This window comes from Chelmon rostratus, chromosome 2, assembly GCF_017976325.1.
Source record: "Chelmon rostratus isolate fCheRos1 chromosome 2, fCheRos1.pri, whole genome shotgun sequence".
NCBI lineage: Eukaryota > Metazoa > Chordata > Actinopteri > Chaetodontiformes > Chaetodontidae > Chelmon > Chelmon rostratus.
The window spans coordinates 27,363,828-27,391,781 of NC_055659.1; the positions used below are offsets into that span (position 1 = coordinate 27,363,828).

The window sequence follows — 27,954 nt, forward strand, 5'->3', positions numbered from 1 at the left end:
GCACTTACCTCTCACAGCCACAGGTGAGGCCTCGCTGCAGCTTTAAGCTTAAGGTTGCGGTCAGGTAGAATTACAGCTGTCAGATGTAGCATCACTGTGTAGGACTGCCTGAACAAAATGAAGCAGAACTCCTGACTGGTGGCGAGGGGTCTGCTTATCTTATTGGAGGGTGTGGAGGGGTTTATTTAATGCTTGAATCTCCAGGCAATGAGTCATGAGCAAGCATGAACCAAGTGTTTGCGTGTATGGCACTACATATAAGTGTGCCATATGTGTGTGTGCGTGTCACAGAGAAAAAAGACTGACAGGAACTCAACTGAAGAGAAAAAAGGGACATAAGTTTGAAAGCAGAAGAAAAGAGAAAAGTGGAAAAAAGGTAGACGGAAAAAGAGAAAAGGGGAGATGGAGAGAAAAAAAAGGAGAAGTGTAGAAAAGGGTTTTGTAATCTTGGTATAGTGGTGTTGTGCCGTCTCCATGGCGACAGGCACAAAGGCCTGTGGTTGGCCATTGATGGCTAATTGTATTCTTCACAGCTCTTTTGTTAATTGTTGTCTGCCCAGCTCCCACTTCCTGCTGGGCCACGGCACAAAGCCACGAACAGGAGGGATTAGAAATGGCACATCAGCTCCCCCAATACACAGCCAAGCTCTCTCCACCTCGTCCTCTCCCTCTCTTTCGTTCTCTCTCCTCCTCTCTTTGTCCCTCTCTTTCTTTCTCTATCTCTCTCTGTCCCTACAGAGCCGCGCCTCCTTTTATCTCCTCCTCACCGTGTGCACTCCCATGACCTCACCGATCCTTTCTTTCTTTCTTCCTCTCTTGATACGAGGTCTTCACTTCTTCAGTCGCATTTTTCTGACATTCTGTGAGCTCGTTTCTCTTCTTTGCCTCCGTCGCTGCCAGCGTTATTCACACAGATGCAAATAAGACAAGCTTACTGTACAAGATGTCCACGCTAATGCAAATGCATTTAAAAAATGCATCTTTTAGTCACAGTTTTGGCTTTCCAGCATTAAGCCGGCATTTTCCACCACTGAACACTGAGCTGTGTGGAAACGCTGGCGTATGATTGACAAGTTTTCACAATCATGGACAAAGTGCAACAACACTTCCACTTAGCAGAAATGTTAAGAAACAGTTCAGAGAGGAGGGGTTGCCATATGACATCTCTCTGTTTCTGCTGTGAGACAATTCTTCAGGTGTGACTGATAAACAGTCAGTTAAACCTTGATCAAATTCGTATTCTATACCTGAAGAGTCCTCTGATAACAGAAAAAAACAGGCCAGTCGTCAATGACAACAAATACTGTTTGATCATGTATATTGAAACAAGCAGCAAATGATCAGAGGAGAGGGAACCAGGTAGAGTGATGGCCATAATGTTCCAACCAGTGATTGTTGCAGTAATACTGTAGGTACCATTGTGCTGTCTCCTATAACCACCATCAGGGGAGGAGGAGGAGGACGAAGAAGAGCTTCAAAGAGCCCAAGAAATGGGTGCTTGATCTCCAGTAGCGACCTCATACAGGAACATTTGCTCTGGAAGGATCTCCTGGAAGACAGTGTTCTCCATCATAAGTGCTTGTCACATAATCAAACAGCTTCTGAACCCCCTCCCCAACAAACACACAGTCAGTGATTGGCCAGGTGTGGAGGTGGAAAGGTAAGCAGGGTTTGAACTTAACCTCTGAAGCTCTCCTTTTTCATTTGTGACACTGTTTCTGTCACTTTCCGTTTGAATGAGTGAGTGTGACACTATGACGACCTTTCAGGAGGCCTTTCAGCTGCCTGAGAAAGTGTTCCCCCATGTTTACCTGCACCCCTCTCATTGATGCCTGGCTTTGCCCTCCACCTTAAAATGCAGCTGTTTCGGACACCTACAAGCACATTTGCCTTCCAGTGTAGTTGGATGTCACATAGATAGTGCAAACTTGTTTCTGGCATACCCTTAATTTCAATTTTCTTCAACCTTTATCTGTAAATTTGCACAGTGGAGCAATGGAAGCACTGATCCACAGTGTTTGGACATGGGGAAGCATCAAACCATCAGACTGTTCATTACATAATCACATACAAATAAGCACAGGGAACTGCATTCTAATAACTTATACTCTGTTCATAGTCCGTTGTTGCTCAGTTAAGTATTTATTTTTCACCCACACAGGAGATGGAATCACATGTGTGGGGCACATTCCCTCTTAAGACTGATGCCTCAATGGCCTGTTTCAACAGAAAATCCAACACGTTGGCATCACTTCTATGGACCTTTGAGTGTTTGAGTATTATTTTGCCATGAGTGGCAAACTTATACAGTTGTAAAAACCCTCTGAAAACACTTGTCTGGACAAAAACATGACTCAAACCACAATTTCTACTTTATCCACCCTGGTGTGGACACAGTTTAGAAATGGTAATTTAAAACTGCAGAATTTTATTTCAAAGTCTGTCTTCCTGATCTGACTGAATTCAAAGATACAGCAAATGAAATAAGAGATATGACATATATATAATGTGGCTTTGGGTTTGAATATGCCATTCCTTGTTGAGTGCATGCAGACTATTCGGTGAACTTAATACAATGCTGTCACACAGTGTGCAAACAGTTGTCCTGAATTTATGGGGAACTTGAGCAGAGAAGTGAAGTGATTAATCTGTAATTTCATCTAATTTCTACAATCAAGTTGCTTCTACTCGTGCTAGTAGTTTGCTCAGGTTTGGACTGTTTGGCACTGAGAGGTGCTGGTCAGAAATGGAGGTGAAATGGAAGTTTGTTTGTTGTGTTCAAGGCATTAAATAATATTGGAAAACCTCAAAAGCATCCTGCCTTTAGGAGGAAAATGATTACTCTGCTTAAACTTTCAAATGTTTTTGTTAGAAACAGAGAATTGGTATTTTTTGTCGCAAGGTCACAAACAAGTTTGAGGTTTGTGAATTATGGAATATTTTCCCTGCAGATACACAATGCTGTTGAGTTTGTCAAATGTCATTTATTTTGTTGCTTTGAGCAGCGCAAGTGAAATTCTGTTCATCTTTGTAATATTTGGGTGGCAGCAGATGTTTTTCAGGTGAAAAGTGAAACCAAAAGTATTAGCAGAGAATACAAACTGCTGTGGGGGAACTGGAAAACTTCTTTTTGTAATATACTTATAAGAGGTTAGTTAGTTAGAAGAGATGAAGCAATTAACTGATTAATCCATCAGCTGATCAACAGAAAATTATGTGCTTTGATAATCAATCATTGCTAAATTCATTCCTTACGCAAAACTAGCAAACATCTGCTAATTCCAGCTTCTCCATTGTGAGGATTTTTAGCCTTTTGGTGTTTTCTATCATTGCTGACTGAATATTTTTCAGTTTTTGGCTCCTTGTCAGACAAAACAAAGGACTGTGTAAAAATGTCTGATGATATTATATAAGTGTTGAGTTGATAAAACTCCTTTAACAACAGGTAGCTAGAAGAGGAAAAGCATAGATAATTTAAGATGGTGGTGACATGTGATGTGCCATGTTAATCAAACTCTCAGCCACTTTCTAACAAATACTGCTCTCCAACGAACATCACACTGCCCTCTCTTTAGCAAAAATCTTAATATTTCTAATGAATTATGATCTCACCACCAGCCCCTCTAATAATTTTCATACAGTCCCTAAGACATCTGAAGACGCAACCTTGGCAAACCTGGAAACTTGTGATTGTTGCGTTTCTCACTATTTTGTGACGTTTTCGAAATAGAGCAACTTATCGATTAACCGAAAAAAAAAGCACCAGCAGATGATTCGATAGTGAAAATAATCACATTATCCGCGTTGGCAGCAGACTGAAGTGAAGTAATCAGTATTGGGAGTAGATATCGGATTGGATATGGATCCAAAGGAGGACAAGAGGCTGACAACTGATGGGAACAAACCAATAACTAGCGATCGATACTCTGATCGATCCGAGTGTTAATATGACAAGCAGCCAGTGACAGATGATCCTTCTGGTTTTCACTCCGTGTCCGTCACCACCTGGAAATCAGCCCCTCTCCCTTTAAGTGGGAGGTGAGCGGCAGGGCTGCGGACGGTGAGTGCTGGGAAGCAGAGCGGCAGACAGAAAGTCACCGGGACGGAGTGAGGGGGAGCGGGGCTGCGCTCTCTGCCTCCAAAACAGTTCACGTTACGCACCGCGGCAGTATTCCGCCTGCCTCTGCACTCCCAGCCGTCATCCACCCCCACCACCACCACCACCAGCAGCAGCAGCAGCCGGCTCTCTCCACTGTGACGGACCGGACCGGAGCAGAGAAGTCCGCGCACGCACCGAGCAGCCTCTGTCCCGAGCCACCGCGCCGTGAATGCGGTGAGGAATTAACGCGGGAGAGGAAGAGGAGCAGGACGGAAGTTTTTGTTTCTTTCTTTTTTTTTTTTTCTGGCGGAGAGCTCAGGGCGCACCGGGACTGGTGAGTGAAGCCTCGATCGGTGTCAGCGCGCTCGAAACGCGCTTTCACGTGAAAACGCAGCTTTGTCATGAACGAGTCGGTCAGCCGTGAGGGATCTCAGGCTGATCGCAACTCGCTGCAAGTCTTTGTGTCGCGTAACGTTTGCTTCCAAACTTTCAGACGCGTCCGGAGCGTCAGGGGTGGATGTGTGTTTGTTGTTGATTGCGGTTGCAAATCCACCCCAGCCGTGAATTTGCAACTTCCAAAAAACTTTCCTATTTGCTTGACATCAACCAGATTAGTGTGACTTGAACCGAGTCCTCCACCGGCAACTCCATCCGCTCTTTGACTCGCTCCTGTCACATCTTTATTTTTCCCTCTGGATGTGCCAGACATGAGAGGCTGACGAAGCTGCACTGCGCTGCTGGCAGCTTGCACAGTTATCTAGCGGGGCGAGATGATGGTGATGGTGATGGCGATGATGAGGATGAATTCAGTTCTGTTGGCAGATGCAAATGAGCGTATATCAGCAGGTTCACTGAGAATAGGCACAGGAGTCAACATTTTACCACAGACTTCAACACCTTCTTTTTCTCTTCACCTCAGCTCATCTGCTAATGGATCATTAGAACTTCATCCAGTTTCAGAAGGGAGAGAAGTTGATCTGGTGGTCACATTTTTAAGGATTAATTGCATCTTGTCAGTTTAGAAACGCACTTTATAGAAGGCTCAGGATGAAATGGTGACTCTTCGTGTAATATTTAAAGCATGGGAGGTCAGTGGTGGTCGGGGTCCCACCTAAGGGTCCTTTAAAACAGTCAGGGGCCCTGGGAGCATGTGGAAAGGGTCAGAAATTGCCTATGGTGTTGGTGGATCAGTAGTGAGGTTGTCCTGGTTTAGGAGGCCCTTCGTGGGACCTCTGTACGCAGACGGATGGACAGCAGGTCTGGGACCAGTTCAGAGGTTACAGCTCGGTCTCAGCGCAGAGAACAAAGTGTGTAAAAGCTTGTGGGCATTCTGCCACAGCGGGAGTCACACTGAACAGTGAAGTTGTAGCTCTGTGCGAGTGTGCACGCGTGTGCGCGCATGCTCGTCTTTACAGTGGTTGGCTGCATACAAAGCTGTCCGTCAGTGGGGAGTCCCTGACCTTTCTCTCCGTCAATCTCCTTTATTTCCTTGTTCGCTCTTTGCTCCCATCTTCACACCCCCTACCGCTGGACCCACTCCTTTCATTTCTTTGTGTTTCATTGGGTTTGTTTCTTTATTTATATCTTCAGCTAATTAGAAGGACAGTAATGCTGCATCTCTCTATACTCCAACGTGCATGCACACGCTCCCATCATGCTCTTTGATCTTCACAGTGAGGAACAGGAGGGAGCAGCGCTGATGTAAAGCAAAGAGCCTGCTGTCACTGTATAGTATGTGCTATACACCTCTCCTTTCTGTCTGACACACACACACACGCACACACACACGCACACATACACACACACACACACACACACACACTCAGACAGAGCATAATCCCTTGGTGTGGTTTGGCATTTCACCCTTCACCTCTCCCCCCCCTGCCCCTCACCTTTGGAGCTTTGTGTTTGCAGGTGAATGGGTTCATGCAGGACGAAAGGTGACTCTGTCTCTGTCAGCCATGTTTAACTCTATCATGTCTCACATCATAGCCACAGAATATAGTAGTCAACTGTTTATCTACGTTTTAATGTTTATCTATGTTTAGAACAGCAGTAGAGCTTTGTGAATTGAATTGGAGCTACACTGACGATCTCAGCTCACTGCACATATGTCAGTATTGGTGTATATGTTGGCTGAAAAGTGACAAGAAAATACAGCGCAGACATGTCAAACCATGTCATCTGGGAACAGTGTCACTGGTGCATGGTGTACCTGCCAGAGAGCGTTGACAAGATTATTTTTACACTGTTAAATGGTCTGATCGTGGTCGCAATAAAAACAAACACAAATGTAAAGGATCCGCTTTGAAATTGTTTATGTTATTTGTTTAAATCAGCCCGTACCGGATTTCTTAAACTCCCAAATATTGATAGCCTCAGAAATCCGATATCGTTTGGGCTGTAATGGTAATACATGAGGGGCATAAACCTGGGCTGTAACAGGCCATGGGTTTCCAGAAAGTGGATGACATTTTTTTGCAGCAGCCACGTTATGATGACTATAATGCACTCCACAGCGTTCTGATGTAGAAAATAATGGACTCTACCTAGCCATGTACTATTTTGAGCATATTGTTCATACCTGTGTTGGACTTTTGAATTTGGTGCATTGCTTTCTAAGCGGCTTGTTCTTGTCAGTGTTTGAAGTGATAATGTGTGTGTGTGCGTGTGTGTGCACCATGTCTTACACATCAGACATCTCCATAAGGGCAGCAGAGCAGACAAAGGTTTCTTCCCCTCTCTCCTCCTGACCTCCTATATCCTCTGGACATTGTTCTCTGAATCCTATTGAACCAGGAGTCCACAGAGGAACACCACAATGGAGAATGGTGTGTGTGTGTGTGTGTGTATACTCCTCAGCCTCTCCTTTAGCGCAGTGTGAGGCCAAGCCAATGACAAAGAACAATGCTGGGTCCGGGAAAGCCTTATGATCTCTTTAAATAAAACCCTCTGGGTGCATTGTCTCCTCTGGAAGAATCGTAAGAACTGTGAACGTTAGAACACTCAGCTGGTTGACTGACCGATAAACACGCTGACACTTTCATCCACACTCCTCGTCTCTCACTGAAACTTCAGCATTAACACTTCTCATCATTTATCTCACGCATTTTCTTCTTTTCACTGCTTACTTAATACGCCACCAAAAAAAAAACTAGACTGAGCGTAGAGCTGGGAGAGGATTCAAAATCATTGTGTGCCCTCCAAATTAGTGACTAAGAATTAGTTATTGAAGTTGTAGATTTTTTGAACTGATTTGACTGGCGGATAATCAGCAACAATCTGATCATCAATTAATCACTTGATTCATTTTTTAAGAAAAATTCCAGATCGGTCTTGCTACAATTTGCTACTTTTATTACTTTGGACAGAACATAACATCTGAATGCATGAACTTATCAAAGGTTTTCACTGATTTCTGGCATTTTTACCTTTAAATAACTGACAAATTAGTCAATAATGAAAATAAATGTTAATTGCAGCCCTGATTTTGCATAGATTTGCCACATTGCGAAATACAGTATAATGCCATTGAAAAAAAGAACATTTAAATGTTGTTTTGATGATTTCAATCCAATTTTCCAGCCATGATTGAGTGTGTCACAAACTGCCCAGGACTTTTAAAGCTAGTGTTTGATAAAGCTAATGCCCCTGATAAAGCTTGATCAATCACAAAACGCAGATGAAGCAGACAGAAGGTATTTCTGTCCATAATGTTTGTTTATAAATTAATCCATAATCGTATGTTTGTCTGTGAGTTTTTGGAATATTTCAGGCCATTAGTCAGTGACAGTCTAAAGTGAATCCTTGACTTCAGAAACAGAAACCTGAGCAACATCTGATCGAATATATATTAGTTACTTTCCCCAACATCCATTTATTTAACTTGCTTTATTGCAGTGGCCTTCTCTGTACTCGCCTTGCCAAGTTGTTTGAAAAAACCTTGCACAATAAGACGACAAATACGTTTTGTTTTCTGAAATGCTGGACATAATAAAATGCGGCCTTTTGTTTTTATTCACTTAATAGCAGTTAATTGAGGTAATAATGAACAGATTCATTAATTATCAAAGTAGTCGTTAGTTGCTTTGCTCGGTGTAGGCGAGGGGTGGCGCCTGAGTAGAGTGTGCAGGAGGCAGGACATGACACGAAAAGGACGCAGCGTTTTGTTTACAGCACCTGTTGCATCATGAAACATCATGAACATGCCCGCTCGCTCGCTGTGGAGTCTGTGGATGAGATATTCTGTGATATATATTGTGAAAAAATACAGGGAATTTCAACAGATACATACAAACATACATTCATATTATTACATAAGTATTTATTTTCTAACAAAACCCCAGTCATACTTCTACCACACTTGCCACCCCTCCAGAAACCAGCTTGGAGTCCTCCACTTTCAGCATGAACAAGTGGACAGAAAACAAACTCACTACAAATAGACTTGTGTGTCCCTCCAGGTGTGGATGAGGAGTTCAAACATCTCAAACTCAAGCAACAAACAGGCTCATGTATGTGCCGGTCACAGGTAGATCTGGATCCTGCAAGTTTTGTTTCTAGTGTGTGTTGTGTGTGTTAATCGTTTCCTCCATGAGGACATGGACCAGTCCTGTGACAGTAACCTTTGACTTCATACTGATAATGGGAACACACACACTCAAAAGCCGCCTTGCCTCGAGCATCCAGACAACATCATCGGTGACAGTAGCTGCATCGTGTGCATGTTTACAGGCAGGTGATTCGTGGACTCTGCTGGCTGAGATTAGATTAGATCAGATAAGACTTTATTAATGTCACAATGGAGAAATTCACTCTCATAGAAGCTCTTCAGAACACACGGGGAACAGGAACAATAGGAACAATAAAATTACAACTGTGCAAACCACAAATAAATTACAACTGTGCAAACCACAAAAAGAATTTCAAAAATGATATAAAAAAAATAAAGAATATAAGGTATCCTACAGTGGGTTTAAGAAAAAATATAGAAAGTGTCTTTTGGACAGCAATCAGTTCGCTGTGCGTTCTGTTGATGGCGTGCAGCTGATCAGCTTATCAAACAGCCCAAACAGGCAGCCCCCATTTTCAGGTTGTGGCAGGCAACTACTGGGACCTGCTTTGAGATGCTTGCTAGTTTTACTTTGCTATCCAGCTGTAGTATGAGATGTTTGAGTGAATTTGCCCACGTGCACGACTGAGTGTTGTTTCAGGAGAAAATGGAAAAAATTATTTTGGGTAGACGATGTGCTGGTAACAAGGAAAAAAAGTCTTTGTCTGCAAACCAGCAGCATTAAAGCGAATGCATTGGGATTAGTTGATTAATTGATCAGCAGAAAATTAATCTGCAACTTTCGGCTTTTTGAAAAAATGGTAGAAATTGTCTAGTTTCAGCTTCACATGTGCGAGCCTTCTCTGCTTCTCTTTGTCTTACATGACACTAGACAGAATATCTTTGTTTTCGGACTGTTGGCCAGACAAAACAAGTCATTTCAGCATGTCACCTTGGGCTCTAGGAAATTGTGATGGACGTTTTTCACTACCCTCTGATAGTTTATTGCCAAAAAGATTCAGGAATCCAGCAAACACTTGGCAGCTGTGGCTGTATTTTAAAGCTGTGACGGTCTGTTACTTAGAGATGCTGCAGAGGCGGCGACAGTAGTTTGATGCAACTTATTGCGGTGTCAAAAACTCTCTGAATTCATGTTTCTGTTCAGGCTTCATAGGTGGTAAAGGTGATTCTCTTCTGTTCTGTGACTGATAAAGTGGAAAGTGCAGATAATTCAAGTTAATTCTTCACTACATCCTTGATAAGAGCGTGATATCACAGTCAGTTTGTGTACCTCACCGCGTCCTCTTTTGCATTATGGAACAGCCTGTTCGCCTCTCGTTGGGACATATAACCCCTGAACGTAGCCCATAGTGATTCTGTGTGTCAGCATCACAAAGACAAAATGCAGTACGTTTAGTGTGAGAGCTGCGAAAACGCTTCTTTTTGTAAGAACTGGCTGATGTGAGAATGTCTTGGTCATCCTTTAAGTGCCAAGATGCACCTCGTCTTCATTTTTTTTTTTTTTTTTAATCTTTGAATCAAACGGGGTGAGCGAGAGCAGTAATTATAAGCGGAGATGTTAAGCGTGTCAGGAGAGGCTCTTAGAAATCATCTCTTTTGAAGGGAACACAAAGGTGGAGAGGTTCTTTGATTCCCGTTGCCTCATCTTTACACCTCCTCTCTTCATTCTTCGCGGGACTTTTTAAAGACACTTTCCACCTGTTGCCTTGGCAGAGGGAAGAAACAAGATGTGAACTTCATAGGAAGCACACACCTCTACAAACACACACACACACACACACACACACACACACACACACACAACTGTGGCAAACAGCGGCTCAGGCTGGGCGGTGATAAAGTCTTAAACTGGTGATGGGCTACTCTCAGAGACACGTAGAGACAGCAGCAGCTGCACGCACACTGTAAGCATCCACACACACCTCCAAGGTAAGATTCCTGCTTTACGCGCGGCAAACTCTTTAACAAGCCTCAGTGATGTGAGCGAGATTTGTTTGCCTGTGTGCTCGCAAGGTTAAACATCTTGTAGGCTTTTCACGCCTTTGTTTTTTTGTCTCTGTGTGCGAGCGCGCGTGTTTGAACGCAGTAACGTAGTATTCACGTGTTTAGGTTTCTGTCATACGAAGCTGAAGATTAAAAGGGGATTTGGAATAGCTATTCGTAAGATCTCACTCTGTCATGCACATGCCGTTGCAGAGTGCATTTGCATTCTGCCAGCTGTGCTTTGAATGTGCACTCGCTCGTCCATGAATGCTGTCATAAGCTCATAATAACGCACTAATAATGCAGGACTAAAGCCCGCGCTTTCAGCCGCGGCAGGCTATTTATCAACAGCTGTAAATCAGTTATGAAGAAGAAAGAACGGAAGCATCCTTGAACCACAGCCTTGCATTTCTCATGCCACTTTCGAACACTTTCTAATCCCTGAAAGAAAGAAAAAAAGAAGCACTTGAGTTTTCTGAACTTTTCTGTGCCTGTGTGTGTGTGTTTGTGTGTGTGCGTGCAGGCATGCCAGTGTTAAGTGCATGAGTGTTCATTCAGCACGCAATGTGAAAATACAAGCTCCTACAGGAGTAAGGTGTGTTTCATTAAATATAGAGTTGAGAGGGGAGCTTTTGTTAGGAAGTATGTGTTTTTTTTTTCCTGATGTTTGTCACAGTACCATAACTACGGCTTCCTTTTGTGTCACTGTTCCCATTATGTTCGTCACATAACGGCCCTGTATTGTAGCATACAGGGCATTAAAGAGCAGGGCTATATGCCTTATATAAGTCCTGCCTCTTAATTTAAACAGCTTTTAGAGAGAGGAAAGACTGTTTTGTGTTGCAATGATCTGGATGAATGTGGAGCCTAAATTGAAAAAAATGCGACTGAGTTAGATGGAGGCATAATAAAGAAATGAAAAGATAAGACTGTTTACGTCAAAACTTACAGAATTTGACGTTTCACATGACCGCAGTGACGAAGGGGCTATGCTGGCCTTTTAGAATGCTGCATCTCCTTTTTTACCACTTTTTCTATGTTAACCAACAGATTTGCATTGCCATCAGAGAAGAGCGCACAAACAGGTGTTATTTTGTCCGCCGTTGACTGAAGATAAAGGTACGATCAGCTTCTTGGCCATCCTTTTTCCAGGCGATTTGTTTATTTCTGCGCCAATCATGAAAATTTCACGAACACTCTATTGGTGCATGACCTCTGCGCACACAAATAAACACATTGCAGTTTCCTGGTTCATTTACATGACTTTTCCCTCTGGGCTCAAACAACGTGCCTCTGTTGTCACTTGAAACCTTAAGTAGGTTTAACCCCCCCACACAAGACTCCCACTCTATAGCTGTTTGTTAGCTGTGCTTGTGTGTGCACGTGCGTGTGGTCATTTGCAAGTGACCAGAGACCGTTTGTTTCTTCCAGAGCACGGTGTGTCATGATTTGCATTTCCTTTCAAAATCAGTGAAATCTGAAGCGACAGTATGTGGCTGCTTTGTATAAGTTGGTTGCCTGTTTGACTCTAATATTTGCTGTGCTGTGCAACATTTAAAACACGTCTGCCCTCACATCTCTATGAACTACGACTGTCTTCAGAGGCCGGTGTCTCTTTAGCGTCTTTTTCTTTTCTACACGTCATTCTTTCAGGAAAGCGACACATGTTTCACACGGAGCTCAGAGGATGTCACAGCAGCTTTTCTGCATTTTATCTTCCTCTCACTGGATCTGAACACGATAATGTGCTGAAAGTCATGCGATCACTTTTTCCTGTGCAGTGAGACAGTGAGAGAACTCCGTCCCCGTCATGTCCCCCATTCTTAATTACCACTTTAGTAATGTGTGATCAGGCCTGTAAAGTCAATAGGAATGTGAAGGGAATTTACAAGATGTATATCTCAGCAGAGGCAGAGGCGGACGGTAGATGAGCAAATTTCACCGTCCTGCAACATACGTTCGTTATAAACCCTCAAATGTTCTTATAACTCTTCCTGTGTTTGCCGCTCTGAGGCAGCTCACTGTTGTTCCTTCTGATAAGGATTTTTTTTTTTTCCATGTTTTAATTCTTTTTCATGTGTCTTGGCTTTATCATTTGCTGAAGTGTAACACAATTGAAGGAGAAACCACCCAGATAAATTTCAGTATGTGACATACTTTATCAGGCTTTCACCTCTAAAAACAAAGACCCCTGCGCACTGTGCACAGAGCGGTGAACTTTCTGCTCAAATTCTAAAACACTATGTCGTGTTCAGTCGTGTTTAACAGGAAAAGGCTCCAGAATTAAAAAGGAGAATTGCAGCTGGTGCATTTTCTTTATTCTAAATATATTATTTTGCTCCAGAATCATAGTTCTGAATGATAAACATTACTGCCACCTTCTTTCTCTTTGTTATTAAATACACAGCTGAGCTGAGTTAATGATCTCTAATAATCTCTATCAGTGTCTGCAGCGCTCAACCCCAAGCCCACAGGTCCCCACTGAAGATCCAGATCTTTAGAGAGGACTCACAAATATGTAGTGTCTGTTTTAACAAAAACTAAGTCATTTCCTGAAACTGCTGGACTCTGTCGTTTTTTAGCAAACATTACTCAAACGGCAGTAAATGGTACATCGTGTTTGGTAGGGACTATTTTCAGATGCAGATGAATCTGTGTTTGGTGCTCTTGTGAGTATTCATGACATCAGGACGGCGTACGTGAGACTGAGTCAAGATAAACTACACTGTGTGTTCATGGTAATGAAAGAGCGTGTCACCCAGTGCCGGTGAGGCTCACTGATGAGTTTTTAATAGTTGATGGAGGTCTGTGGCTATCGTCTTAGTAGGATCGAGTCACTGTTAGTTTAGGTCTTTCCCACAAGAAGAAAAACATAAATCATGAGCTTTATCCTTTGAAAATTAGCTGGTGGACAAACGGACACAAGAAAGTCAGACTGGTCTTCATCAGTCTTACTCACCTAATGCATAAAGACGACAGGAAATCTAGTTTTCTGCATGGGCTATTATTCCTTGTGTTGTCTTCAAAAAGGCGATGATTTTGTACCGCGGAGGAAAGTGTTCAGATATGAATTCCAAATTAGAAACTTTTTTCTCGCCTGTTTAGCCGGCTATCGGTCTCCAGTGGTGAGGTTTCCAGTGAAAGGGAACCAAAACAGCGAAGCTGCAGCCGCACAGCTACACAATAAGATGAGACTCACTATAAAGCTCGGTAAAGAAAGGGGATAATTCTGTGTGGGTTTGCCATGAGAGACCACATTCACGCTGACCGACAATACAGCACATTATTATAAAACATCCATTACAGCTGTTTGAAATATACATTTTCACGTATTCCCTCAATAGCTCAAGGCCCTGCGTTCGCCGTTCTTCTTGTCTCTTGCATCGCCTTTCTGTTAGAATCGACTGATTCCTGACTCTTGTTACCGCTAACAAATTAAAAACAATTTCCATCAGTGTTCCTCCTATATTTTGCTATTTTCAGACTCTATCCAGATGTATCGGCTGTGCAGTCAGGCCTGTGGGCTGGACCTGTGTGCGAAGCCAGGCACACATGTCATTACGGTGGTCAGACTGCAACTTCAGACATGATCTCCAGCTTATTGGAGCTGGTTAAGAACTATGGCGCTAAGTTGTTTGTAGCATAAGCAGCTATACTTGTGAGACAACATGCACGCACACGCACACAGACACACGCAGACCTCCTGCCGTCTCAGCGCTGAGACGAACAGGCCCTCAGCAGAATCACCTGTTGTGCTCCTTACTGCTCAAAGGCGTTTCCATAGTAACGCCTCAGAGCCCTGGCCCCTTGGTCTATAAGACCCTCAGCAAACATAGACCCCCACTACCACCATTACAAACTCCATAAAACACACACGCATGCACACACACATGCTTTGTGCACACGTGGGTGCTCTCAAGAAGCAACAGTGAATGGAGTGAGGATATAAAGTGTGCCAGGCTGAAGGAGAGAGCACATTGTGAGAGTCGGGCCCCCTTTGTTTGAGCTAGCCTGAAGGAGCAGGGGGTGGAAAGGGGATGGGGGTGGGGGGCTTTGTGAAGGAATAGAAAAAAAAAGTGGCCTTCATACACATCCTTTCTTCCCTTTCTCTTGTTCTATCTCTTTATTGGGGCTGTGTTTTGTCTTCTCCCCCCTCTTCCTCCTCCTCCTCTCTGATAAATGCCACAGTAGCCTTTCGCTAGCCGCCACAATAGACGACCTGTTTCAGAGAACGAGAGGGGGAGAGGGGGAGAGGGGGAGAGAGGGAGAGAGAAAGAGGGATGAGAGGGAGGGAGGCATGAAAAGAAAAATGGCTGCCTTTTAACCTGCGCCTCTGAAAAGAAGAAGAATAAAGCGGCCGTGACTAAAGCCAGAGTCCTGTTCTCCTCTCTTTTCGCTCTCCTTGGTGTCTTTGTGAAGGGTGCAGTTGTGTCATCAGCCTATTTATACATCTTATTTAGAAAGCCTCAGAGAGAGGCAGAGAGAGGCAGAGTGGTCAGAGACAGAGCGAGAGCCTTATGAAGTGTAGTGGAGCACGATGGAAACACAGCAGATTACAGTTTCATGTAACTGTTCACGTATCTAAGACATGAAGTGTGCTTTGAAATTGTTCAGAAACTAGCTGCCAGTGACTTCATCTTGTTTGTTTTTTACTGTAAGACATTTTCATAGACGACGGCATTGAAGACATATTCAGATCTTCTAATTTAGTACAAGTGGCAAAACCGTACCTTTAAATAATCTATTATGAATAAAAGTCTTCCATCCAAATTAAGTAAATGCACAGATGAATTATCAGAAAAATTGACTAAATGAAAAGTGTCTGTGGAAGTACCCAGTAACTAAATGTTTTTATTCTACTGATTTATAATGACTAATGCATTAACCTGTCTTTTTTTAGTGGTCTTTTTATTCTATTGGGTCAATGTTTAGCCAATTTGATTTAAAATTTGTGTACTGCTGAGTAGTTGAATCTGATGCAATGGATTATATTTACAAGGCGACATATAACTAGCAGCTACAGCCGTCAAGAAAGTAGTAAAAAGTGCAATATTTGCATCTGAAATGTGGTGGATTAGAAATGAAAAGTGGCAAAAGTGTGATATTCAAATAAGGTACAAGAATCAAACTGAGCTAAAAGGTTTTCCCACTAGTCGTGCTGTGGAACAATGTGTTGTTTCATCAGGTTTCGAAAAGTCTTCAGGTTACTGGTCGTACATATTAGAACTTTTTTCTTGATCCAGTATTTTTCCCCCCGTCCACAATACATCTTACCGTGCACACGTCGCTTAACAAAACAGTTGCTCAGTAATCTGCCAGCTGCTTTCTTTGGCTTCTGTGCTCTGACAGGCTCTTATTGGACAGTCGATAGACCATGTGACCATGAGTTACGTTTATGCGACTCTATGTCTGAATATCTCTGCATGAAGAAAATGCAAGACAGCTGTTCTAATAGTTTCCTGTCATATTTTCTTGTGTCTCGTGTGCCTCTGTGTTGATGTGTGCCTCTCTGTGTCTGTGCCGCTCCCTCATTGTCATTGCTTTACTATACATTTTGTCACATTTGTTTGACATTGTCTCTTCTGTTTTTCTGTGGCGCCCCTCGCTCAAAAAAAGGTCCTGCAGCTGTAGAGACAGACACATACAGTAATAACAAAAGACTGAGCCATGCACGCGCAACCAGGACGACTTGTCCTGTGTTGTATCTTGTTGACACTGAAACACAAACTCCTCTGAAAATCACAAACAATCTGAGCTTGAAAGCAGTGCATTAAAGCGCCACAGCAGCTGCAGTCCATCGCTGTCTGGAGGGGCTGTGAACTCTGAACTGTGCACTTACCTCGAGTCTTACGCCTGTTGACTGGGAAAATTACTCAGCATAGTCCTCTGACTCTTCCACATATCACTTTAAAGTCCTTGTCTGTGCGGTGATGCCTCTGTTCTTGTGAAACCCTCACAGATAGCTGTGCCACTTGTGTCGGACGAGCGCATAGAAATGTAAAGGCCGCGGCCCTCGCTTCCAGCCAGTATTCAGACGCGTCTATCCTTCTGCTTCGCACATGCTGCTCCATCTGACAGGGCCCCTCTCCAAATCATCTTGTTCGTTTATATAACCCTTGTGTATTTTTAGGTGAACAGCAAAATCACATGCTACTTTGTAAATATGTCTCCCACAGTTAATTACACAGCCTCAGATTCTGTGGATTCGACTTTATTTGTCTCACTATGGAGAAATTCACTCTTACAGAAGCTCTTCAGAACAAACAAAACAGTGCAAACAGCAAATGGAGGTGCAAATGAGAACAATAGGAACAATAAGGTGCAAAATAAGAACAATAAAGGTTCAAATAAGAACAAAAGGAGCAATAAATTACAACTGTGCAAACCACAAAAAGAATAATAAAAAAAGAAAATAAGGTATATGTACAGTAAGTTCAAGAAGAAAATGTAGAAAGTGTCTTTTGTCCAGCAGTAGTGGATTTGGATGTTTGGATGTTTGTAATCAGAGGAAGAACAAAGGTTATTGCACATAATAACTATACATTGGAGTTGTACAGTCTGACAGTGGTGGAAATGAAGGACCTGCGGTAGCGCTCCTTCCTGCACTGAGGGTGTCACAGTCGGCCACTGAAGGAGCTGCTCAGCTCCTCTACAGTGGGTGAGAGTTGTTGTCAATGATGGCTGTGAGCTTGGCCAACAGCCTCCTCTCACACACCTCCTCCACAGAGTCCAGTGGGCAGCCCAGGACAGAGCTGGCCCTCCTGACCAGCTTGTTCAGTCTCTTCCTGACCCGCTCTGTGCTGCCCGGGGCCCAGCAGACGAAAGCGTAGAGGACAGCAGAGGCTACCACAGAGTCAGAAAAAGTCCTGAGCAGGTCCTGAGGTCCTTCACACCCTGAAGGACCTCAGTCTGCTCAGGCGGTGGAAGTGACTCTGGCCCCTCTTGTACAGGGCGTCGGTGTTGTGGGACCAGTCCGGTTTATTGTTAAGGTGAACGCCCAGGTACTTGAAACCATCCACTGTCTCAATGTTCTACCTCTTGTTTTGGAGCATCTGAACCTGAGTGTGTGTGGACTGGGGTTGTGTCTACTGGATGTTAGGTTACTATCAAAAGGGAAACCAAAGCTGACACACCATAAAGTTGTTGCTATCTGCATGTATCGGTTCTGTAGAAACTAAACCACACCAAACAAAGAGATGAACAAAACAGAAACCACAAGCCTGACAACTGCCAGTCAATAAGACACAGAGCAGAGTGCAGCCGTGCAGAGCAGGTCAAGGTGCTTTGACTGAAGTCAAGTGATGCAAATAATCAGGAGTCATATCAGCATTAAAATCTGTTATTTCCCGCTTTTCCTGCATAAACATACTGAGTTTGCTATTTAACAAAAGTCCAAACTGAAGTTATATGACGTGAGGATACAGCTTCAAACAAATGATGACTCATTCCTGTACGAGTGAGCGGGGCTGCAGCCTGGAGAGAACTTGATCTAGATGAAATTGTCGGCCCTGATCTCCTGACAACACACTCAAGTCTTAGCAGTTTTATTTAAGAAAGTGAGCCTATCTTTGTGGTCAGGGCTGAGTCAAAATCTAGTTTGTTCACTGTGGGGTCTTTTGAAAAACTTAGCCATAGTGTTGCAGGAAGGAATGGTGAAAAAAGGCAGCAGTGAAGGACTGACTGCAGTTTGTGTGAAGGTAGCCGATCACTGATGAATCATCTTCAGCCCTAAATGTGAACTTTTCAGTGAAATGAAGGAAATGGAAAAGTAATATTGAAAGTCCTCAGGAAAGTCTAACCTGTGTCCCTTCATGGTTAGCAGAGAAGAGGTAGCTTTCAAACATTTTGCTTCGAGCAGACAGCAGACTACACCGTTGCATACTATATTTTGTATGAAATAGCGAAGCAACTTAATAATGAATGTACTTCAGTGTAACCAGCTGAAATCACCTCCAAGCTAGCGCTCGGTATGACGTGCTGGCATCAGCACGCAGCCAAACATTAATACAGATATTATAGCTAACATGAAAAGTAGGTTGTTGTTCATATTTAAAGAACGAGCAAGCGAGAAGGCTGAGAGGGACTCGGCCCGAATATGTGATGAGACGGTGAAAATTAAAGAAAGATGGGTGGGAAATCAATGATATACGCGAAGGCTTGTGTTTCACTGCAGCGGATCCGCTTTTAACAAGGCATATCATTAATCTAGTCACAGAGTAGCCGACATGCAGGCACGCTGGGAACAACTGACACAATGTGTTTTCTACAAAGAAAGGAATAACTTAATGCATTATATTTACCCGATTTACAAGAGGGGGCATGAAAGTCATAGACAGCCTTTCGCAACGTTTATAGTTTCCCCTCAGTCAACAACTCCCAAAACGCTGAGATTTTTTAAGGGAGTCTGGGGCTGATCTGCCACCACCTCAAATTCCTCATGCGCAGTTTTGGCAGCGAGGAGAGATCTGATCAGCGAGGACAGCATGACAAACACCAGGTGTAAATGCAAAGGCAAGATCGGCTCATTTATTATCCAGATATGTTATCTGGATAGTTGTACAGGTGGGTGGAAATGGGTTCTTTGTTGAAAGGCTACGCTACCATGGATTTTACAACCACAGCCGGGACGAGTAAATCGTCAAGTTAACTGTTGATTTCTTCCATATTCATAACACCCACCGGTGCTCTCTAAATGTCACGTTTCCAAATTTTTTATCTGAAAAAGAAAAAGGAGACGACACCTCTGCTGGGGCATGAATTCCATGGCCTCTCCTCTCATGTAAAAGCAGGACTCGTGTCTAATTTTATTACATTTAAAAAGATTGCGTTTCCGTCCTCTTCCTTGTTAAGCGGACACATAAAACACTTTTTTTTTTTGCTTGTTTTGCCGCTGGTCACACATTAACAGGCTGTGTGTATGGGCGGATGCGCTCTCATTCATCCCAGACGCATAACTCGGATTAGAAATGACCCCTGATGTATGACTAACTAGCTCCGGTTTACTACAGCTGCCATTTCCCTAACACAAACGCACTTTTGATCAGAGACCGAAACTGTGATCATATGGCAAAAATGTTCCACAGCCGTATCAATTCATTTGCCACTGACAGCGAAGAACTGTGAATGAATCAGCATCACGCTTTCTAGCTCTTCAGTGGGTGGGCCTCTGTGGGGCAGCCCCTGAACTCCAAGAGGAAAAGGGGAGTAAAATGTAGTCTTTGTGATGTCTCTATCACTTAATCGCAGCGCTGGAGTTCCCAACACTGCTCTTTGTGTGATGAACTGACCAGCGACCGCAGAACAACAGCACCTTATCAGGGCTTGTAGCTCTCTGTGCTCCCTTCTGAGCACACACACACTCACTCAGGGCAAGATAAAACACAAAAAAATGAGGAAACTGAGTGTGTTTTCTTGATGAGCTTATTCTTTGGACTACGCACTATATGGTTCAGTACCCTTGACATCAAAAGGCCAAGAGAACAGAGGAAGAGAGGGGAAGGAACGGAGAAGAGGGCAAGGCTTTTGTGTCTCCAGTCCTGAGAGCTCATTCTCTAATGAGGCCTAGTCAGCAGCGCAAGGCAGCTTTGTTTGAGATCCGTGTGTGTCTGCTGCCATGTGTGCATGCAGACGTCTTACAGGCCTCTCCAAAAAACAAATTCGAGACCCCAAACATGCGCACACGCACGACTCTTTGAGACTTCGTCTGTCAGTGTGATCTTTTTCATCGTTTTCAATGCGAGTGTTCTCTCGGAAGGCCTTGAGATTTCATGGAAAAGCTGTTTTTGAACTTCGGTAAAAAGTCAGTCAGGTAGTGGTAAATAAAAGCTGTTAGAAAAAGAAAAAAAATACAGTATAAAAGGTGTATGAACAAGTACAAACCTGTGCTGTGTGTGTTCAAAGTTCAGGAGTTTGAATTTTACGTTTTCTTGTTTGCTTTTGAATGTCACTAGCGAGGGGAAGCTCTTTGTCAGCTGTAATAAGACCGACCGAGGAGCGATTATCTGGCTGTTATCAAGAGCTGCTCTGAATCTGCAGTTGCTAGGCTCTGGACTAAATATCCACTGACTGGTGGCATATGTCTCCATATCTTGCATCAGTCTTGACTTTACCTGATTTTACTGATTGAGCGATCGCTTCGGATCAATAATTGACACCGCTGAGCTCATTACAACAGCCAACTCTGTGAATCTTGTCCTCAAACGCACACAAGTCAATAATAGAGTCGATGCCAGTCGTTGGTCCTTCCCTCAGCCCCCTCGTGGACTTGGGCTGATGGAGACGTTTAAGTCATAGTTTGGGCACACAGGAGTTCGTGAGAGGCAGAACGTTTGTTCTTTTTCTGAGGTTCCTTGTTGTCCAAAATTGCTGTCCAGCTCAAGTAACCTGCTGCACTTCATTCTTCATCACTGTGTCGACAGGCGACGGCAGTAATAAAGCAAAGTGTTATCACTGGACCAAAGACATTTCAGACAACAGCTGTTTTCTTACTTCAGCTAGGAGAATCACAACATGCTGAAAAGTAGAGTTTAAGACAACCCAAATCCATTTTTGGTTTCTTTTTGACTCAAACGGGCAACATAAATCAGGATTTAATGAGAACCAGAAAAAAACAAATGATTTAATAACTACAGTTTCTTCACCTCTCAGTTAAAATGTCAGTCAGAGAGTGTGTCTCCCTCTGTTGTCTGCGTGTCGCTTGATTTCCTGGCCTGCACACCACGGCCCCGTCCTTCCTCTAGCCTCACCTTTTTTCCCACGCACATGTCCAGGAACCATAACGATCAAGCAGACTTGTTAGAAACACTGTCGCACCTGTCGATGCGCTGATGTCCGATCGGTATCGTGCAGGTCGGGGCTGCAGCGACGGTTACCTGCAGCAGCGCGCTAATTATGCAAATGAAGCCCCTGTACGGTGGGATTTGAAGAGGCTCTTTGTACTTCCCCTCTTGAGAGGAGAGGGAGAGGAGGGGAGGTGGGGTGAGGACGGGCTAGGGGAGGGGGGTCAGCGGTAACCGAAGCGTAGGAAAGACAGGCGTTACTGGTGAGAGAGAGCCAGTCACCATGACTTGTGTCTGCTGCTCTGTTCAAGTCAGGGAGCGCTGTTGGATCTCCTCACATCCACTCTTCCCCACCAGGTCAGTACAGACGACTGCAGGCTAGATGGAGGGATGGCGGTGTTCAGGATGTAGCTTTTTAGACATTTAGATCTTTTTTTCTCTCTTGACTGACATGTTGTGGCAGCAGCTCTGCACAAAGTTTAACTCGCCTCTGAGTTTTCGGAAAAATGACACGGCTTACTTGTCTCCGACTCCAAGCAGGGCTACATCCCTCACTGATGTGCAATCAGAGGAGAGGATGCAGGTGAGGAGAACCCAGATGAGTCACGGGTGGATTTACAAAGAAAAAAAAGAGAAAAAGCTGAGCTGCGGCGTCTCTCAGTGATGTTTCAGTTTGCTGGAGGCTCTCGCCGCGAACAGCCCGAGCCAGGCCCTGTGGGCAGGCAGGCGCTAGCTGGCACGGAGCGCTGGATTATTTTATCATCCCTAAGCAAATACTGCTAACTGTGAAACATTTCCCCAAACATTTGTTTATGCGTCGGTTCACGCTTGTCGTAACACGACTGCGCAGCAGGTTGGAAACTTACTGTGAGAGCGCTGTCACAAAATGCGATCGACGGCTGGACAACCTGTGAGAAATTTTTCTGTAAGTGTTCCTCGAGTGTGATGGAGCCGGCTGTGGAAATATGCAAAGATCTGCGTTTGAGATCATTTAATTGCGTGTTTTTTTGTTTTTTTTTGTTTTGACTGACTGTGCTTGGGCCAGCTGACTGAGATGTGTTGAGATTTTATGTCTTTGATACGTTCCTGCAGGGAACCTTCTGCCATTACAGCTGTCAGTCTCAGGGTTGACAATGAGAACGTCTTTATTTGTTTATCACCGACTAAACCTCTTTAGATGTCTAACACTTTATCCTGCTGCTCTCAACTGCTGAGACTGGCTCCTGGCACTCTCTCTACGTCCATTGTGCACTCTCTGCTATTCTGCCTCAGGCGCTATTTGGAAAGTGACAAGGACGATATAGAGCCAACAAGCTGCTCCTGTTGGGAGGGGGGAGAAAAACACTGAGAGAAAGAATAAGGGAACAAAGGAAGAAGAGAAAAGAAAAGAGAAGGAGAACAACAGAAGGGATTTGCATTGCCAATTCCCCGGGGGGGAAATGTTAGGCTTTACGTGTTACAACTTGTTGGGTAACTGAAGGTTTTGTGTGAAGTGATTCTTGTGTCGTGGGAAGTGTAGTGTTTCAGTGTTGTCAGCGCTCAAAGGAGAGGAGCTGATTTCTATCTGAAGGCAGAGGCATGTTCCCCCCATCCACTGTCATCCTCCATCGCCTCGCTCTCTGCTGCAACAGGAGCATTCAGTTCACAGCGGGGGACAGGACAAGTGTAGCTCTGTAACAGCACAGCCATTACCGTGGTCAAACTGACAGTGAGCCACAATGGACTTCTTGTAAAGGCTCAGTTCACCCAAATCACACACACACACACACACACACACACACGCAAACCTTTCCCTCTTCCTCTAGCTTTATCTAACCATGCTTACAGTTTTGGTTTTTATTTTCAAAAACTCTTTGGCTGGGTTTAGTCCGCAAGATTTCCCCACAGAGAACGACTAATACAAAGTTCTTGGAAACCAGAAAGTCTTATTGACAGATATCAAAACAGAAACCTTCTCTCTGTCACTCACGTGCGCTCAATTTATTCACAATATTTCGCTCCTCTGGTCTTCATTGTGGTTGCCACCTCTCATGCTCTTGGCATGTGACACGCTTTCACCTCGACTGTCAAGCTGACACGCTGCCCAAACAATCCTCTCACCAAAACGCTGCGACGTGAGATGAACAGGTGAGCGCATTGCGGTGTAGTGCTGCTTAAACCGAGTGAACGTTGGTTACGTAGCGTAACCCAGGCTTGTTCTGCAACTACCGCGTGCTGCAACCCCGCCCACCCCTCAGTGTGCAGTTTGTGGGCCTGACAACCAAAACAACAAGCTAAAAGAGGCTAAAAGGCTAATTAGAGCTTAGGAGAACTGGAGAGGTGGCTGATAATTACCTGTTTGACACTACAATTAGTTCCTCTCACATCACACAGTTGTTTGAGCCATTCTTAATAAAAAAAATAGTGACAAGCGCAGCTTCAAGTGCAGTTCAGCAATGACTTGACAGTACCAGTCAGTCAGTTAGTCCGTGACAGACCAACTGTTATGACTGCATTTGTTTCCACTGCATATTTGCTGTCTTTTAGACATTTCCTAGAAATAGGAGTCAGTTTGTTCATGGTCTGATGGTGCAGATCACATCACTGATTTGCACTGAAAAAACAGTCTCACCTGCTTGGGCGGTTTATTCCCTGTCTGAGCTGAACTCACCACGATAGTCAGTAATCTGCTCAGTTATATATATATTTAATGTGAGAAAAGTGGTGCAGAAGTCTCTAACAGTAGGTTTCGGTCAGTTTATTCTACCTCAACAGCTGCTCTGGGGTCTGTTTTATTGTGATTTCCTTGCAACATGTGGTGAGCGCCTATAAAAGCTGAACAACACTGCTGGTGGTCGGAAAACAGGCCTCAATCAGATAGCCTCGTAGGAAGGCAATGCTATTCAAGTCATTCAACGCACACACTACTTACATGCGCACACAAGGTCAGCTTCCACATGGGTGCAGTCATGCCACAGAGAGGCTGAGTGTGTGTTTAAGTAGATGAGACTGATGTGGGGGGAAGCGATAACCTTGACTGGTTCGTATTGTTTGGGGTAAGACGCTAAACGTATTGTTTAAGAAAACAAAACCTTTGTGCATGTAAAACACACACACACACCTTGACGCATTCCTCGCTGTCAACGCCTCAATGGGTCCCTGAGATTCTGTGCATACCTCTGCAGTGGGTGACACACACACACACACACACACACACACACACACACACACACACACACCAGTCTGTGCAGAGGCGTGTGAAAGCCACCTGTGGCAGCTCCACGGTTCAGTCTCTGTGGAACGTGGAGGGGAGGCCCAGGAATAGCTTCCACCGTGGGACAAACCTCGGTGTGTTGCCACTGCCGACCCTCCCCGCGCCGCACAATCAACCCCACGCTGATACTGACAACGGCTGCTGCGGCGTTGGCTAAACAACTTCCAAACCTCTCCATCTGCATCCCTCCGTCCTCATTCCCTCCCAGTGCTCAGCAAAACCACACACCACACCTGAAAATAGCAATCAGACAGGTTTAGGCTGATCAGATCCTTGTGGGTTTATAAACTCGTTGTTAGCTGATATTTTAGTGCAATACTTACCTGAGAAGTATCACTGCGTGTAGATCATGGGAAACAAAAGGAGCAAACATAGATTTTTTTTTTGTTCAGGAAATCTCAATTTTTGACCTAAAAACAAAATTTTGGCCCACACACACACACACACATGCAGAACTGAGTGTGACATTGTGTTCAAAGTCAGTAGTCAAGCAGATGGAGTCAAATGAGTCTGAGTGCTGTTGTTCCTGCTGTATTTAATGTGCTACAGGGCTTTCTAGTTACCATCAGCTGTGTGAAATGGTTTTATTATGATTCAGAGTTTGAATTCGCACACACAAACACACAGAGGTATACAAACAACACACAGTTTACACAGGTTTAAAGCCGGGCAGGCTGCTGGCTTTGTCTTGAAATGCAGCAACAATAGTATTATGGGTTTGGCAGAACGCTGGCGGTTTATTGGGGGGTATTTTCTCCCATGTTGCCTTGGTTGTAGGTGAGCACCTTGCCAAACTCCATGAAGCATGAAGCTGGTTCTTACAGGTAAAGTTGCGCTGCACACCTGGTTTATCCGGCAAAAGACAAAGGGAAGAAAGTAAGAAGTGGTCAGGAATGAGTAAAAGTAAAAGCTGATTAAAAAATTACGTGGATCAGCTTCATCCTGGCTGTGAGTTTGGATTTTCTATGTTTCTGATGTAATGAAGATTTCATTAAACAATCAATGGATTATTTTATATATATGCCATTTAGTCCTGTATATTGATTCACATGAATATTTCGGTATTGATTTCAGCCATGTCGCCCAGCTGTATTTGGCTGTCCCAGGCAGATGGTGAAATTACTGAATCTACAGTAACGTCTGCGGAAAAAAGTAAAATTAAAATTGAAATGCTCACATACGGTAAAAAAGTCTCAGTCGTCTCATACATGGTTTTATATATTGAAAACCATGACATGGGTATGTAGAAAATGTGTTCCTGTTCATCCTGAATCGTGTTTGGCTTTTCCAGCAGACCTTTTTTCTTCTGGGAAAGAAAAATAGTGATAAATACATACATAGTAATACTGATACTTGAAGCGTCTGATGTAGTAGTTGTAGCTGTTGAAGCAGTTGAAGCAGTTGAGGGAGTTTACTTAGGGGGGAAACTTTTAAGCAAAAACCTGTGGAGCTTTTGACCAATAGTGGCACTACGGAGTGATGTTTTGATGGGTGGGTCCATGTTTTGTTTGTATCATGTGCTCTACAAGCAAGTGGGCAGGATTGACATGTATGTGCACGCCGGTGAGGGGATTCCTGGCGGTGGGCTATATCACTGAGAGTTAATGTCTGTAAATACCAAGGCATGCAGCATTGTGACAGCTAAAGGCAAGAAGAATCAATGCAAACACGCCTTTACAAGAGAGCAGCAGGCCAGGTAAAAATCGTGTGTGTGACTTGCTGGTGGTTCAGTCCAAATATCTCTGCCAGAGCTCTTATCACTCTTGCTTTGAAGATGCTTTTGTGTTGCACCACCTGCACCATAGATTCCTCGCTTCCTGTGTGGTGAAGAAATCCAGCAGCGACCACATGACCACAGTGGCTGCGCTGCATCGCAGTTTGTAGATGATGAGGTGGCCTTTACTAGCCTCGCTTCGCGATTTCTAACTCTGTTTTACTGCTGCAGCTTTAACACACTCACTTACACATGCATATACATCACTAAGGTTTGGAGCCTTGGGCCCTGGCAGACAGGTGCCTTTGTTCAGAATCACAGTATGCGGGCTGGGAGAGCTGGGTGAAGTGGAGGGGGGGGGGGGGGGGGCTCTAATCATTATTATGCTTTCCGCAGAACGGTGGCGCTCCGCATTTTTTTGCTGCGTTCCCGAGTTGGTCGGCACATTCCGCTGGCATTGTTATCCGGCCTGTTTCCTGCGGCCGGCGGCTTTTGTCAGCCTCTCCCCCATTGTCCTGGCTTCCTTTGTTCCCCGGCTCCAACAATGGCTTTTTTTCTGCCTCTTAATATATATGTGCACTTTTTGCCCTTGTGTGTTCTGTTTGTTTTGTTCTGCTGTCTGCTGTGTTTTTCTTTCCTCCTGCTGCAGAGCTGGGAAATAACACACACACACACGCACACACACATTCACACACATTCACACACAAGCCAGAGTGGATATGTTCAAGTTCACTGTGGTTCGAACCTCTCTCACTCAACCTGTCCTTCTTTTCTATCATTTTCTCCCTCTCCTATAACCTCCAATTAGTCACTCTTTCTCTCTGACACACACACACACACATTCACACACACACGTGCTTTGATAATAACCCGGTTGTGACTTTCAGTGGTGGTAACACACCCACCACCTAACCCCTGACCTTGAATTTCAACAGTGACCCAAAACAGTGGTTCTCAATTGTGAATGAAACAGTCCCTGACAGGCATGCATCAGACACCAGGACCCCCCGTGTGAAGAGGTTTTGGGCCATATTTTCATAAACTGATGTGCATCACCTCAACATGACATCCACTGTGAGGCAAATTGTACATGTACAGTATTACATTACAGAAGTTTAACTATAGTAAATTCTTAAATAGTGGACAAATATTACTAACCGCAGAGAAATTAAATGAACTCATATTAAAGATATGTCTACTGTTTCAAACACTCCCTGTTGCCTGTACTTTGTTGTGTCTTCGCTGTTAATGAAATTCAACATTTCATTTATTTTTTTCATTTTTTCACAGCCTTCTAGTAGCTCAAAGGTCAGATCCCTCCCTTTCCAGGAAGGCTAGTTAAACATCAGCAGGAAGTGTTGGGTTTTAGTTTTGGCAGTTTAACACTGGTCAAAAGAAAACTGAGTTGAATTAAGCAACACAGCTACATTTACCATGGGAGTTGTAATAGTACGTGTTTCTCCACCCGCCTCAGTATTTTTCACCTGGCCTTTATTAAGGGTCAGCATTTATTATTCATGCTGCCCATGTCCATAGGAAGTGTTTTAATACAAC

The 27,954-nt window shown here is 44.0% G+C and overlaps 1 protein-coding gene across 3 annotated transcripts in view; it reads left to right on the forward strand.

Annotated features, from left to right (window-relative positions):
• The first annotated feature begins 4,076 nt into the window (after positions 1-4,076).
• Positions 4,077-27,954, forward strand: part of LOC121616471 (transcription factor SOX-13-like) — a 43,033-nt gene continuing 19,155 nt past the window's right edge. For 2 of the 3 annotated variants that reach the window (XM_041951251.1, XM_041951258.1), the window contains exon 1: positions 4,077-4,333. In XM_041951251.1, coding sequence (XP_041807185.1) covers positions 4,329-4,333 — 5 coding nt within the window. In that variant the 5' untranslated portion in view covers positions 4,077-4,328. Of the gene's footprint in view, positions 4,334-4,416; positions 4,434-27,954 lie in introns of those variants that run through there. The other variant, XM_041951266.1, reaches the window with a different exon arrangement.